We start from the raw sequence: 17221 nt of genomic DNA, 5'->3' as shown, positions 1-17221 counted from the left end.
ATACATAAGTGGGATATGATCTCCATGTATAATACATAAGGGGGGATATGATCTCCATGTATAATACATAAGGGGGGATATGATCTCCATGTATAATACATAAGGGGGGATATGATCTCCATGTATAATACATAAGGGGATATGATCTCCATGTATAATACATAAGGGGGAATATGATCTCCATGTATAATACATAAGTGGGATATGATCTCCATGTATAATACATAAGGGGGGATATGATCTCCATGTATAATACATAAGGGGGGATATGATCTCCATGTATAATACATAAGGGGGGATATGATCTCCATGTATAATACATAAGGGGATATGATCTCCATGTATAATACATAAGGGGGAATATGATCTCCATGTATAATACATAAGGGGGGATATGATCTCCATGTATAATACATAAGGGGGTATGATCTCCATGTATAATACATAAGGGGGGATACGATCTCCATGTATAATACATAAGGGGGGATACAATCTCCATGTATAACACATAAGTGGGGATATGATCTCCATGTATAATACATAAGGGGGGATATGATCACCATGTATAATACATAAGGGGGGATATGATCTCCATGTATAATACATAAGGGGGGATATGATCTCCATATATAATACATAAGGGGGGGATATGATCTCCATGTATAATACATAAGGGGGATATGATCTCCATGTATAATACATAAGGGGGATATGATCTCCATGTATAATACATAAGGGGGGATATGATCTCCATGTATAATACATAAGGGGGGATATGATCTCCATGTATAATACATAAGGGGGAATATGATCTCCATGTATAATACATAAGGGGGATATTATCTCCATGTATAATACATAAGGGGGGTGTCACAGTGTGCCAGGCTGTGCGCTTTCCCCCTGGCTCCCCTCCCCCCCCCCCTCATCTTGTCACAGCCCTTTGAAGCTGGGCTGTCCAGGATGAGAGGTGTGACACCTCTCTGTCACTATCTTCCCCCATCTGGAGCAGCAGCCTGAGGGAGGAAGATAGTTCCCTGCAGTGAGGTTCGCACCTCTCCAGCCATCCGGCCGGAGAGGGGCGAACCTCCCGCAGGGATGTTTCAGGCCGCAGCAATAAGCCTGACGCCGCATGGCCCTGGCGACTGCAGCGCGGGCACGGGAGTTTCCCGCACCTGCACTCACCGACAGACAAAGGCTGCGCTCTCAAGAGTGCATCCTGTGTCAAGGGGGCATGCCTCGTTGCCGGGTGACGAGGCATGCCGCCCATGGTTGCCAGACCAGGAGCGTTCTACACCGGCCTTAAGAAGGCCGGTGCAGAGCGTCCCAGGTCGTTCTGTCCGCTGCGTAGCTGCTGGGAGGTCTACGCCAAGGTGAGACCCCCACAGCCACTCTGCAAAGACCTAGGATTGAGAGGATTATTTCCTGCTGGCACTCTGCATCAATAAGAGCAGGATCGGGGGATTATTACTCGCTGGCACTCTGCATTTGTAACAGGATTGGGAGGATTATTACTCACGGAATACGCTGCTAATACTTGGGACTCAGGGAAAGTAAATTCTGCTATACTGCCCATACTGCGGGCCCAGGAGTGCTTGTGTGCTGTTTGATGGAGAATCAGGACTGGTACCTGCTGTTAGGACCCTCTGCTGTGTGTTGAGAAGGGTTGCCCCCCTGGCTGTCGTCTGCTGTGAACCTGGGCATCCCTGCCTGAGCCGTGAGTGTATACACCCCTGTTTTATTCCCCCCTGGACTGTTCCTGAACTCTCTTCCCCTTCTTCTCTCTGCTTGGATTACAAACCGTTATAGAGACTCTAGCTTTGCCACCCTGGGGCTGGATTACAATTATTTTGAGCCCTCTCCTTGCTATTCCCCTACACTGGGTACTGCCACGCTACCTGCAGACCCCAATTGAGTGACTGTCATTTTTTTAATAAAGCTTTGTGTGTTTATCATCTGCTCTGTGTGTTCTGTCCTGCCTACCTCCCGTCACATACTGGTGGCAGCGGTGGGATCAGAACACTAAGAGAGATGACAGACAGCGAGAGTCAGCCGATGCCAGACCAGGCTCGGACCAGTGAGCACAGAAACTGGACTGTGTCATGTTTGCAGGAGAGGGCCAAGGAGCTGTCCCTCACCTGGAGGGGCTTAGCCAAGGAAGACATAGTCGCGGCCATCGAGGGGGCTGACCTCCAAGACACTCCAGCAAGGGAGGAGAGACAACCAACCCCAGCCTCCCCTGCAAGCCATGACCAAGGACCCAAAAGCCCCTGGAGGAGGAGGAGATGGCCATACTGGGGTCAGACGCCACGGTGGATGACAAGCGGGAGGCTATCCGAAGGGCCCACAAGAGAGAGAGCCAAGGAAGCCACCGAGATCTGAGTTTCCCTCCCAGCCCCAGGACCGTGGGGTCTCCCTCTCCCTGGGTCAGCAGCAAAGACTTCATGCCCTTTAAGGAAGCCACCAGGGATGTGGAGGGTTTTTTTCAAGACCTTGAGCATTGTGTCAACAGATTGGCTATGGCACCTCGTGGGCCTGCTAGAAGGGGATGCACCCGCCGCCTACCTTATGCTGGATTCCCAAGAGAACAGAGATTACGTGCCAGTCAAACAGACCATGCTGGAGCACTACGTGGTAACCCCAGAGACGCACTGAGCACCTTCCCTGCCACGCTGAGCCATCCTACAAGATGTACGCTCACAAAATGTTGCAGGTCTGCCGGCGGTGGCTGGAAGGGAAACAGGCCCGCACCGCAGAGGAAATTATCCAGGCCTTCCTAAAAGAACAATTCTACGCCCAATGACCTGGGGAGGAGCGCTGCCCTGGCCGACGAGGTCCTCGCCATCACACCCCACTGGAAGAGACGGGCCACTGAGCCGCGGAAGGCCTTGACACCCGCCCGGCGACCCCTCAACCCTACCACCACCCCTGCCAAGGCGGCCCCCCTGCCCGCTGCAGCAAACCCTGCGGGCCTCCCTATTGGCCCCGATTCATCCTCACGGTAGTGGATTACGCAACCAGCTACCCAGAGGCAGTTACCCTGTCCAGCATCTCCGCCCCTAAGGTGGCGGATGCTCTGGTCACAGTTTTTTCCCAGGTAGGCTTCCCCAGCAAGATCCTGACTGACCAGGGCACCCAGTTTATGTCTGATGTAATCCAATCCCTATGGCGCACGTGCGGGGTACGGGCGATCCGGACCACTCCCTATCACCCCCAGATCAATGGCCTCTGCGAGCGTTTCAACAGGACCCTGAAGAGCATGCTGAGGTCCTTTGTTGACGGGGAGGCAGACTGGGAGAAGCTCCTCCCTCATCTGCTGTTTGCATACCGGGAGGTACCACAGGAGTCAACGGGATTTTCTCCCTTTGAACTCCTATACGGGCGGAAGGTCCGAGGTCCCCTGTCCCTGCTCCGGCAACATTGGGAAGGGAAAATAGAGGACACGGGTACCCCAGTCATCCCCTACGTACTCAAGCTGTGGGAGAGACTGACCCGCCTGGCCGCCGTAGTCCACGACCACCTCCGGGAGGCCCAGACACGCCAGAAGGTGTGGTACGACCACAGGGCGCGCGGTCGCGAGTTTGTTGAGGGTCAACAGGTGCTCAAGATAGTTCCCAATGCCCAGAATAAGCTCCAGCACACCTGGGTAGGACCCTACAAGGTCCTCCATAAAATAGACGAGACTAGCTATGTTATTAGCCTCGGTGCTCGGGACCGCCAGCAGCACAAGGTCCACATCAATATGCTGAAGGAGTATAATGACAGGACTCTGCCCGTGCTAGCCATTTTCCCCGCCTCCACGGGGGAGGCCGATGAGGGGGCCCTGCCCGACCTCCTACAAGCCACCAAAACCAAAACCCCTTTAGACCAAATTCCCACGGGGGCTCGGCCGAGCCCCCGCCAAACGACCCAGATGCGGGCCGTACTAGAGGACCAAGCAGTCAACTTCTCGGCCACCCCGGGCTGCACTGGATTAGCCCTCCACCATGTGGAGACCCACGATCAAAAACCCATCCAGCAGGCCCCCTACCGAGTCCCAGAATCCGTGAAGACGGCCATCTGGGCAGAGCTCTCGGAGATGCTCCAGCTGGGCATCGTCCGACCCTCCCGTAGTCCCTGGGTCTCCCCGGTAGTGCTTGTGCCAAAAAAGGATGGGAGCACCCGCTTTTGCATTGACTACAGGAGGCTGAATGACTACACTGTCAGTGACGCCTACCTCATGCCCCGCATAGACTACCTATTGGATCGTCTCGCTGGGGCCCAATACGTCAGCACCCTAGATCTCAGTAAGGGCTACTGGCAGATCGCCCTCACCAAGGAGGGCATTGAACGCTGCGCCTTCATCACCCCGTTCGGCCTGTACGAGTTCCTAGTAATGCCCTTTGGCATTAAAAAGCCAACTTCCATCGGGTCGTGGACCAACTATTACAGGGGTGCCAAGGGTTCACGTGCGCATACCTAGATGACATAGCCAACTACAGCGACACGTGGGAGGAGCACCTATCACATGTGGGAACAATCTTGGACCGCATATGCGGGGCCGGGATGACAGTGAAACTGGACAAATGCCAGCTAGGGATGGCTGAGGTGCAGTACCTCGGACACAGAGTAGGGGGGGGGGACTGAAACCTGAGCCCGCCAAGGTCCAAGCCATCCATGACTGGCCCACCCCCCAGACCAAGAAACAAGTGATGGCGTTCCTCGGTACTGCTGGTTACTATCGTAAATTTGTACCTAATTTCAGCTCAACGGCCCAGCCCCTGACCGACCTGACCCGGAAGAACAGCCCCAAAATGGTGAATTGGACCTCAGCCTGTGTCTCCACCTTCCATGACCTCAAGTCAGCCCTGGCAAGTAACCTCGTCTTGGCCGCCCCTGACCACAGCAGATGCTTCCTGGTGCAGACAGATGCCTCCACCTACGGCCTAGGTGCTGTTCTCAGCCAAGTAAACAAGGCTGGGGAGGAACACCCCGTCACCTTCCTGAACCTCAAACTACTGGACAGGGAAGTTGCTTACGCTACTGTAGAAAAAGAGTGCCTGGCCATAGTTTGGGCCCTAAAGAAATTACAACCCTACTTGGGCCGGGAGTTCACCATTGTCACTGATCACAACCCCCTCACATGAATAAATAGAGTGTCCAGGGACAATGGGCGCCTCCTCAAATGGAGCCTTGCCCTCCAGCCCTACAATTTCACCATTCAGTATAGACAGGGAAGCCAACACCAAAATGCGGATCACCTGTCCCACCAGCAAGACCCACAGTAGCTGAGTTAGGGCCCACAAGTGCCTTCAAGGGAACCTGGTCGGGTACCCCTTGCCGACACTTGTGAAATGGAAGGGGGAGGAGTGTCACGGTGTGCCAGGCTGTGCACTCTCCCCCTGGCTCACCTTCCCCCACCCCCTTCTCATCCTGTCATGGCCCTTTGAAGCCAGGCCATCCAGGATAAGAGGTGTGACTCTTGTCACCTATCTGTCACTATCTTTCCCCATCCTGAGCAGTGGAAGGGATGAAGATAGTTCCCTGCAGTGAGGTTCACACCTCTCCAGCAGCAAACCTCCCGCAGGGAAGTTCCGGGCCGTGGCAGTCAGCCTGACGCCGCATGGCCCCAGTGACTGCAGCGCTGGCATGGGAGTTTCCCGCGCCTGCACTCGCCGACAGACAAAGGCCACGCTCTTGAGAGCACAGCACATGTCAAGGGGGCATGCCTCCTTGCCGGGCAATGAGGCACACCACCCACGATTGCCAGGAGGACCTTGAGCGTCCTACACCGGCCTTAAGAAGGCCGGGTGTGTCCCAGGGCGTTCTGTCCGCTGCGCAGCTGCTGGGAGGTCTACGACGAGGCGAGACCCCCACAGCCACTCTGCAAAGACCTAGGATCGGGGGATTATTACTCGCTGGCACTCTGCATTAGTAACAGGATTGGGAGGATTATTACCCACTGAATACGCTGTGAATACTCAGGACTCAGGGAAAGTACCTGCTGCTATACTGCCCATACTGCGGGCCCAGGAGTGCTTGTGTGCTGTTTGCTGGAGAATCAGGACTGGTACCTGCTGTAAGGACCCTCTGCTGTGTGCTGAGAAGGGTCGCCCCCCTGGCTGTCATCTGCTGTGAACCCGGGCATCCCTGCCTGAGCCGTGAGTGTATACACCCCTGTTTTATTCCCACCTGGACTGTTCCTGAACTCTCTTCCCCTTCTTCTACCTGCTTGGATTACAAACCGTTATAGAGACTCTAACTTTGCCACCCTGGGGCCGGAATACAATTATTTTGAGCCCTCTCCTTGCTATTCCCCTACACGCTACCTGCAGACCCCAATTGAGTGACTGTCATTTTTTTAATAAAGCTTTGTGTGTTTATCATCTGCTCTGTGTGTTCTGTCCTGCCTACCTCCCATCACAGGGGGATATGATCTCCATGTATAATACATAAGGGGGGATATGATCTCCATGTATAATACATAAGGGGGGATATGATCTCCATGTATAATACATAAGGGGGATATGATCTCCATGTATAATACATAAGGGGGGATATGATCTCCATGTATAATACATAAGGGGGGGGATATGATCTCCATGTATAATACATAAGGGGGGATATGATCTCCATGTGTAATACATAAGGGGGGATATGATCTCCATGTATAATACATAAGAGGGATATGATCACCATGTATAATACATAAGGGGGGATATGATCTCCATGTATAATACATAAGGGGGGATAGGATCTCCATGTATAATACATAAGGGGGATATGATCACCATGTATAATACAAAAGGGGGGGTATGATCTCCATGTATAATACATAAGGGGGGGATATGATCACCATGTATAATACATACGGGGGGATATGATCTCCATGTATAATACATAAGGGGGATATGATCACCATGTATAATACATAAGGGGGGATATGATCTCCATGTATAATACATAAGGGGGGGATATGATCTCCATGTATAATACATAAGGGGGATATGATCACCATGTATAATACATAAGGGGGGTATGATCTCCATGTATAATACATAAGGGGGGGATATGATCTCCATGTATAATACATACGGGGGGATATGATCTCCATGTATAATACATAAGGGGGATATGATCACCATGTATAATACATAAGGGGGGGTATGATCTCCATGTATAATACATAAGGGGGGGATATGATCTCCATGTATAATACATAAGGGGGATAGGATCTCCATGTATAATACATAAGGGGGGATATGATCTCCATGTATAATACATAAGGGGGATAGGATCTCCATGTATAATACATAAGGGGGATAGGATCACCATGTATAATACATAAGGGGGGATATGATCACCATGTATAATACATAAGGGGGGATATGATCTCCATGTATAATACATAAGGGGGGGATATGATCACCATGTATAATACATAAGGGGGGATAGGATCTCCATGTATAATACATGAGGGGGGATATGATCTCCATGTATAATACATAAGGGGGATATGATCTCCATGTATAATACATAAGGGGGGATATGATCTCCATGTATAATACATAAGGGGGGATATGATCTCCATGTATAATACATAAGGGGGGGATATGATCTCCATGTATAATACATAAGGGGGGATATGATCTCCATGTATAATACATAAGGGGGGTATATGATCTCCATGTATAATACATAAGGGGGGGATATGATCTCCATGTATAATACATAAGGGGGGATATGATCTCCATGTATAATACATAAGGGGGGATAGGATCTCCATGTATAATACATAAGGGGGATATGATCTCCATGTATAATACATAAGGGGGATATGATCTCCATGTATAATACATAAGGGGGGATAGGATCTCCATGTATAATACATGAGGGGGGATATGATCTCCATGTATAATACATAAGGGGGATATGATCTCCATGTATAATACATAAGGGGGGGGTATGATCTCCATGTATAATACATAAGGGGGGGATATGATCTCCATGTATAATACATAAGGGGGGGATATGATCTCCATGTATAATACATAAGGGGGGGATATGATCTCCATGTATAATACATAAGGGGGGGATATGATCTCCATGTATAATACATAAGGGGGGGATATGATCACCATGTATAATACATAAGGGGGGATAGGATCTCCATGTATAATACATGAGGGGGGATATGATCTCCATGTATAATACATAAGGGGGATATGATCTCCATGTATAATACATAAGGGGGGATATGATCTCCATGTATAATACATAAGGGGGGATATGATCTCCATGTATAATACATAAGGGGGGGATATGATCTCCATGTATAATACATAAGGGGGGATATGATCTCCATGTATAATACATAAGGGGGGTATATGATCTCCATGTATAATACATAAGGGGGGGATATGATCTCCATGTATAATACATAAGGGGGGATATGATCTCCATGTATAATACATAAGGGGGGATATGATCTCCATGTATAATACATAAGGGGGATAGGATCTCCATGTATAATACATGAGGGGGGATATGATCTCCATGTATAATACATAAGGGGGATATGATCTCCATGTATAATACATAAGGGGGGGGTATGATCTCCATGTATAATACATAAGGGGGGGATATGATCTCCATGTATAATACATAAGGGGGGGATATGATCTCCATGTATAATACATAAGGGGGGGATATGATCTCCATGTATAATACATAAGGGGGGGATATGATCTCCATGTATAAATACATCAGTGGTTCATATAGTGAACTCGGTGTAGTTATTCCCCCTGAGGTCATCACAGAGGACAAGGGGGCGCTCTTTACGTCTGGAGGAAAAGAAATGTAATCTCCAAACACGGTGGGAGCTGTGAGAATGTGGAATAGACTCCCTCCAGAGTTGGTTGTGGCCAGCTCAGTGGATTGCTGTAGGAAAGTCCTGGATTCTTTCTTGGATACACAGAATATAACTGGATATAACATTTATAGGGAATATCCGATTGCCTCTCGGGGGATCAGGAAGGATATGTTTCCCCTGCAGGAGCAAATTGGATCGTACTTTGTTGGTTTTTTGCCTTCCTCTGGATCAACTGTGGGTGTAGGATTATAACATATTTTGGTTGAACTGGATGGACTTTTGTTTTTATTTCAGCCAGACTAACTATGTGACCCTAGACCCAAACCACTACATAAAGCAGGTAAGTGTAACATCTTTTATCATATAACACCATTAGTATCGCTTTATCACTGTTACTAAACCTACAACAGTACAATCAGTCTGTATAGGCACTATAGAATGCTTGTTATACTCACTGTGGAACCTAAGGGGTTAATTGTGTAAAAAATTCTCTTTGATCCTGTCCTCTCTGATCCTCCCCTTCTTGTGTCCTCCTCTTATATCCTAATAAGACATTTTGTGTGGAGTTACTCTGCACATGCTCTGTTTGGGGTGTGTTGCTAGAGAGGATTATTTTTCTTGGGAGAGTGCATGTCATCAGCACAGAGCCAATCAGCACTGTCCAGACAGAGGTCAGGGGTTCTGCATCCTCCTAGAGCAAAATGAAAACTCCTCCAACAAGCTTTAACCAGTGCTCTGCTGGAAACTGATAGACATCACAATACTGCTATATACTGCTGATGAGAAAACTTAGTTAGCAGTTTATATTTACTAAAATAATTGCATTTCCATGTTCTGTGTAGTGTGGGAGAGCGGATATAGTGAATGCGGGGTCCGGGGAGAGCGGATATAGTGAATGCGGGGTCCGGGGAGATCAGATATAGTGAATGCAGGGTCTGGGGAGAGCGGATATAGCGAATGCGGGGTCCGGGGAGAGCGGATATAGTGAATGCGGGGTCCAAGGAGAGCGGATATAGTGAATACGGGGTCCGGGGAGAGCGGATATAGTGAATGCGGGGTCCAAGGAGAGCGGATATAGTGAATACGGGGTCCGGGGAGAGCGGATATAGTGAATGCGGGGTCCAGGGAGAGCAGATATAGTGAATACAGGGCCCGGGGAGAGCGGATATAGTGAATGCAGGGTTGAAGGAGACCGGATATAGTGAAGGCGGAGTCCGGAGAGAGTGGATATAGTGAATGCGGGGTCCGGGGAGAGCGGATATAGTGAATACGGGGTCCGGGGAGAGCGGATATAGTGAATGCTGGGTCCAGGGAGAGCGGATATAGTGAATGCGGGGTCCAAGGAGAGCGGATATAGTGAATACGGGGTCCGGGGAGAGCAGATATAGTGAATACAGGGCCCGGGGAGAGCGGATATAGTGAATGCAGGGTTGAAGGAGACCGGATATAGTGAAGGCGGAGTCCGGAGAGAGTGGCTATAGTGAATGCGGGGTCCGGGGAGAGAGGACATAGTGAATGCGGGGTCCGGGGAGGGTGGATATAGTGAATGCAGGGTCCGGGGAGAGCGGATATAGTGAATGCGGGGTCCAGGGAGAGCGGATATAGTGAATCCGGGGTCCAAGGAGGGCAGATATAGTGAATACAGGGCCCGGGGAGAGTGGATATAGTGAATGCAGGGTCCAAGGAGACCGGATATAGTGAAGGTGGAGTCCGGGGAGAGTGGATATAGTGAATGTGGGGTCCGGGGAGAGAGGACATAGTGAATGCGGGGTCCGGGGAGGGTGGATATAGTGAATGCAGGGTCCAGGGAGAGCGGATATAGTGAATGCGGGGTCCGGGGAGAGCGCATACAGTGAATGCAGGGTCCGGGGAGAGCGGATATAGTGAATGCGGGGTCCGGGGAGAGCGGATATAGTGAATGCGGGATCCGGGGAGAGCGGATATAGTGAATGCTGGGTCCAGGGAGAGCGGATATAGTGAATGCGGGGTCCAAGGAGAGCAGATATAGTGAATACAGGGCCCGGGGAGAGCGGATATAGTGAATGCAGGGTCCAAGGAGACCGGATATAGTGAAGGCGGAGTCCGGGGAGAGTGGATATAGTGAATGCGGGGTCCGGGGAGAGAGGGCATAGTGAATGCGGGGTCCGGGGAGGGTGGATATAGTGAATGCAGGGTCCGGGGAGAGCGGATATAGTGAATGCGGGATCCGGGGAGAGCGGATATAGTGAATGCGGGGTCCGGGGAGAGCGGATATAGTGAATTCAGGGTCCAGGGAGAGCAGATAAAGTGAATGCGGGGTCCGGGGAGAGCGGATATAGGGAATGCAGGGTCCGGGGAGAGCGGATATAGTGAATGAGGGGTCCAAGGAGATCGGATATAGTGAATGCAGGGTACGGGGAGAGAGTACATAGTGAATGCGGGGTCCGGGGAGAGCGGATATAGTGAATGCAGGGTACGGGGAGAGCAGATACAGTGAATGCGGGGTCCGGGGAGAGCAGATACAGTGAATGCGGGGTCCGGGGAGAGAGGATATAGTGAATGCGGGCTCCGGGGAGAGCGGATATAGTGAATGCGGGGAACGGGGAGAGCGGATATAGGGAATGCGGGGTCCGGGGAGAGAGGATATAGTGAATGCGGGCTCCGGGGAGAGCGTATATAGTGAATGCGGGCTCCGGGGAGAGCGGATATAGTGAATGCGGGGTCCGGGGAGAGCAGATACAGTGAATGCGGGATCCGGGGAGAGAGGATATAGTGAATGCGGGCTCCGGGGAGAGCGGATATAGTGAATGCGCGGTCCGGGGAGAGAGGATATAGTGAATGCGGGGAACGGGGAGAGCGGATATAGTGAATGCGGGGTCCGGGGAGAGAGGATATAGTGAATGCGGGCTCCGGGGAGAGCGTATATAGTGAATGCGGGCTCCGGGGAGAGTGGATATAGTGAATGTGGGGTCCGGGGAGAGCAGATACAGTGAATGCGGGGTCCGGGGAGACCAGATATAGTGAATGCAGGGTCCGGGGAGAGCGGATATAGTGAATGCAGGGTCCGGGGAGAGCAGATACAGTGAATGCGGGGTCCGGGGAGAGCAGATATAGTGAATGCAGGGTCCGGGGAGAGCGGATATAGTGAATGCCGGGTCCTGGGTTTAGGAACACTTTAAGTATAAAACCGTTTTTCAGTACCTACAACATACCCACTACTTACCTGCTACTGTATTGTACACATTCAGAGTCCTGCATGCAGAGATGGGCAGTTTTAGGGAAGCGTGTTCCACCTCTACACCAAGCACGGCGCCGTCATCTATATCTGCACTCGGGGTGATAGTAATGGAGCAGAGATACTCGTACATTCCTATACAGGATTTTGTCATCTCAACAGGTAACAATGTTTGATGTTCAGCATCTCTTTCCAGAAGAGGCAGAACAACAGAATTATTGGATGCTGTCCGTTCTGTAGGTTCCCAGGAGGCAATAAGCTGTTTTTTTGTGGCATTACGTCTTTTCAGAAATACATTTATCTGGATTTCTTTTTGTCCGAAATGTGTTATCCGGCAAGTTAGAGTTGTTTTCTTCATATGAGTCATACGACGATCCCCTGAGATCTCAGATATAGTAAGAACATCTATAAAACAACGAGAAGTAAAATACATTTCTAGTTCATCTTACTCTATATGTCTTATGAATGTATTAAAGGGCATCTTGATGGATAATTTGCTCATCATTTCCCTTATAGCACAAATGTCAATCAAGAGATACAAAGATGTGTACAACACACATGAAAAACTCTGTACATTTCAGCACTCAGAGGTCTACCAAAGATGACCACAAATGATGTATGATATACAATGGACCATGGACTTGTCTTCTCCTACTGCTGCGCTCCCCACAACCTCACTAACACCCCCTTCCCTCTCTCTGACCACAACCTGATTACCTTCTCTATCTCCTCATCCTCCAACGCCTACCCCTCCAAATGTCACACTACTACCAGCCGTAACCTCCGCAACCTTAACCCTGCCCCCCTCCACTCTGCAGCTGATCAACTCCACTACAGCATCCTCCCCCTGTCCTGCCCCGACTTGGCTATGACTGCCTACAACAACGCGCTGTCAACAGCCCTTGACTCACTAGCGCCTTTAACCACACGCAACATCAGACCCCGACCGCTCCAGCCCTGGCAGACTGATCACACCAAAACCCTCAAACTACACAGTCGTGCCCTGGAGCGACTATGGCGCAAAACCAAATCCCAACAAGCCTTCACTCGCTACAAATCTGCCTTCCACACCTACACCTCCTCCCTCCTTGCTGCCAAACAAGCTTACTTCCTGACCCTCTTCAAGGCCCTCTCCTCCAATCCTCGCCGACTCTTCTCCGCCTTCAACTCTACTCTCACTACCCCCACCTCCACCCAGCACCTCACTCACCGCCCTTGAGATTGCTAATCACTTCAAAAACAAGATTGACACAATTCACAAGGACATCGCTGCAACTCACACGCCCTCTCAACCCGTCCCCTCTTACACAGCTACCCCCTCATCCCCCCTCCCCCTCGACATAACCCGCAGGGACTTCGTCGCTGCTCAAATTCCCTCCAACCCCGTTCCCCCTCACTCAGCTACCCCCTCATCACCCCTCTCCCATGGCTCCACCACTGCTCTGACCTCCACTTCCACCACACCCTACATTCTTCATACTGAAGCTCCCCCAACACTATCGCACTCACGCTATAGGTCGCTGATCACCGCTATTACTAGTATCCCACCAAGCATTCACCAGTTATAAATCTGCCTTACTAACATACACTTCCTCCCTTCACGCTGCCAAACAAGCCTACTTTGTCATTCTCATCAATACCTTGTCTTCGAGTCCTCGTCGGTTTTTCTCTACCTTTAACTCTCTACTTTCTCCGCCCCCACCGCCACCCAGTGCCTCACTCACTGCCCATGAGATTGAAAACCACTTCCAAAACAAGATTGACACAATTCGTAGGGATAACGCTACTACACAGACACCCACCCCACTTAGCATTCCTCATACCATACCTCCCTCAACACTTTCTACCTCCTCGCTACCATCGAAGAAGTCTCCAAGATTCTCTCTGATGCCTGCCTCACCACCTGCCCCCTCGACCCTATCCCCTCACAACTCCTACGACCTCCCTCCCCCTCTATCCTACGCTCCCTCACCCACATCTTCAATCTCTCCCTCTCCTCCGGCACTTTCCCCTCCCCTCTGAAACATGCACACATCACCCCCATACTTAAAAAGCCCTCCCTGGACCCCAATGACCAGAACAACCTCAGACCCATCTCCCTGCTCCCATTTACATCTAAACTCCTCGAGCGCCTAGTCTACACCCGCCTATTCTCTCACCTCAACGGCAACAACCTCCTCGATCCCCTACAGTCCGGCTTCCGTCCCCTACACTCCACCGAAACTGCCTTACTCAAACTCTCCAACGACCTGCTAACTGCCAAAGCTAATGGCCACTATTCAGTGCTCCTACTCCTTGACCTCTCTGCGGCCTTCGACACAGTCGACCACCCCCTCCTCCTCAAAAAACTACACTCCCTCGGCCTCAGAGATTCTGTTCTCTCCTGGCTCTCATCCTACCTGTCACAACGCTCTTTCAGCGTTACCTATAATGCTACCACCTCCCCCTCACTCCCCCTCTCTGTTGGGGTCCCTCAAGGCTCTGTCCTCGGGCCCCTTATCTTCTCCATCTACACCTCCTCCCTTGGCCAACTCATACACTCTCACGGCTTCAACTACCACCTCTATGCCGACGACACACAAATCTATCTCTCAACCCCCCACCTCACCCCCTTGGTCTCCGCCCGAATCACACACCTACTGAGCGACATATCAGACTGGATGTCGCTCCACTTCCTTAAACTGAACCTCTCCAAAACCGAGTTTCTTGTCTTCCCCCCAGCCCGGACATTACCCCCCACTGACTTCTCCATCACATCCAACAACGCCACCATCAAACCCGCCCCGCAGGCCAGAGTACTTGGTGCCATTCTGGACTCCAACCTATCCTTCCAGCCAATCTTTAACAAACTCGTGCAGACTCCACCTCCGCAACATGCAGACTCCACCTCCGCAACATCTCCAAAATCCGCACGTTCCTAACCCCAGAAACCACTAAACAGCTCATCCACTCCCTCATCATATCACGACTCGACTACTGCAACTCCCTCCTCACTGGCCTCTCTCACCACAGACTATCCCCACTTCAGTCGATCCTAAATACGGCGGCCAGACTCATCCACCTTACCAACCGCTTCGTTTCCGCCACCCCCCTCTGCCAATCCCTCCACTGGCCTCCATTCAGTGTCCTCCACCCCCCTCTGCCAATCCCTCCACTGGCCTCCATTCAGTGTCCTCCACCCCCCTCTGCCAATCCCTCCACTGGCCTCCCCTCAGTGTCCTCCACCCCTCTCTGCCAATCCCTCCATTGGCCTCCATTCAGTGTCCTCCACCCCCCTCTGCCAATCCCTCCACTGGCTTCCGATTGCGCAACGGATCAAATTCAAAATCCTAACACTGACGTACAATCTGTCCTCCATACTGCCCCAAACTACATCACCGACCTAATAGCCAAATACCACCCAACACGTACTCTCCGCTCCTCACAAGACCTCCTTCTCTCTAGTTCCCTGGTCTCCTCCTCCCATGCCTGCCTCCAAGACTTCTCCAGGGCATCACCTATCCTCTGGAACTCCCTACTCCAATCCATCAGATTATTATCCACTCTCCTCTCCTTTAGGTGCACCCTAAAAACCCATCTGTTCAGGGAAGCCTACCCCACCCCCTGCTAACTGCCGATCTCCTCCACTCTTCCTACCACTCCATCCCCCACAGCTTTTCCTCCCGTACCACTATCCCCTCCCTCCTAGATTGTAAGCTCCAAGGAGCAGGGCCCTCGAACCCCTCGTGTATCGCATTGTATTGTTATTGTTCTGTCACATGTTCTGTCCCCCTTTGTAATGTACAGCGCTGAGCGAACTGTTGGTGCTATATAAATACTGTATAATAATAATGTCCGATCCGGTCTGCCTGAAAAATGGACAGACGGACTTGACCGGTCCACCTGTGTAAAAGGAGCCAAAAGCAAGGATAAAAGAATACATAATTACAGTCCAAGCGTTGTTAGAGTAGTGATATGTTTGAAACATCTCCCATGGCCAACCCATGTATACTATAACTGCTTGCTGACTGTATCACATGGATGTACGGTGGCAAAGCGGGTTCCCTGGATCACGTACCTAGTATGTGATCTGTGGTTCCGGGTAGGGGGTGCACGCTTGCGCCCGCCACCGTGACTGTGCTGTGGCGATGGATGCCAGGTGATCCCCTTGTGTCAGAGAGGTAGTTATTGACTTTGTGCATTCCGCTCAAAATTTTGGAATTTGAAGGAATTTGTTGAGGGGTTTTAGAACCAGGATAGGACGAATACCCCCCTTGGGTTTTGGTACCATGAACAGGTTAAAAACATCTTCAAAGACTCAGTAGGCAATATTTACACAATACGTCAGTGTATTACGTGCTCAAGTTAGTACGTGATTCAAGGAATTTACTTTATGTTACTTGTACAAAACACACTATGGAAAAGGGTGAGAGAGCACAGGAGATTCATTGAAGAGGGTTCCACCAAGCATAGTGTGCCTCAGCACTTCTCCCTTAAACGTAATAAGGATTTCAGGGAACTACAAGTTTTTGTTATAGAGGCCATGCCCAGCCACCTCACAGATAAGGAAAATTTCTAAAGTTGTGTAAACAAGAAATGTACTGGATACACAAACTGAACACTTACACCCTGAATGGACTTAATGAGGATATTGACATATACACAGTAGATTAGGCAGAAAGGTGTTTGTAGGTGTGGCCTTGTGGCTGTGTGTTGGCTTTACTTTAATGATCTCTGTTTGTAATAATCAATTACAATTTTATACAATGCATCTTACATGACTTTGACAGGCTACTCAGGGGTTAATGGTTTTAGGGGAGCGCAGCAAGGTTCCATCTGTGCCCCCCTTATATTTGCATACACACATTCAATGCTGGTTTTTTTGGTCTCCTGGCTTGACAAAGAGGCAGAGCCTCCAAATGTTGCCACAGACACCGATATTGTTTGCCTCCGTCAAGCATGATGCCCAGTTTCCTGGATTCTGATGGTTTGATGTTCCTTCCTGTGATGTAATGTAATTTCCAGTCTGGTTGACAGCTCTTATTAGTTTGGAATACATACTATTCACCATTGGCATTTTTTCCTCCCGGCTGATCCATCCATCCTCTCATCGTTTGTTCACTTGGGGGCCACAGGCAACAAAGATGGTACCTCACTTCTCGAGCAGTGAGTCAGATGTG

The 17221-nt window shown here is 50.4% G+C and overlaps 1 protein-coding gene across 1 annotated transcript in view; it reads right to left on the bottom strand.

The window, feature by feature from the left end:
• Positions 1-17221, bottom strand: part of LOC149451749 (uncharacterized) — a 46988-nt gene that overhangs the window by 13401 nt on the left and 16366 nt on the right. Inside the window, exon 2 of the mRNA XM_089690226.1 lies at positions 12051-12467. Coding sequence (XP_089546352.1) covers positions 12051-12467 — 417 coding nt within the window. The remainder of the gene's footprint in view (positions 1-12050; positions 12468-17221) is intronic.

Source organism: Staurois parvus, unplaced genomic scaffold (genome assembly GCF_062004578.1).
Source record: "Staurois parvus isolate SC_StPar_1 unplaced genomic scaffold, SC_StPar_1.0 ptg000523l, whole genome shotgun sequence".
NCBI lineage: Eukaryota > Metazoa > Chordata > Amphibia > Anura > Ranidae > Staurois > Staurois parvus.
Note: the sequence above shows the minus strand (reverse complement) of the source record. Positions and strands in the feature narration are given on the sequence as shown.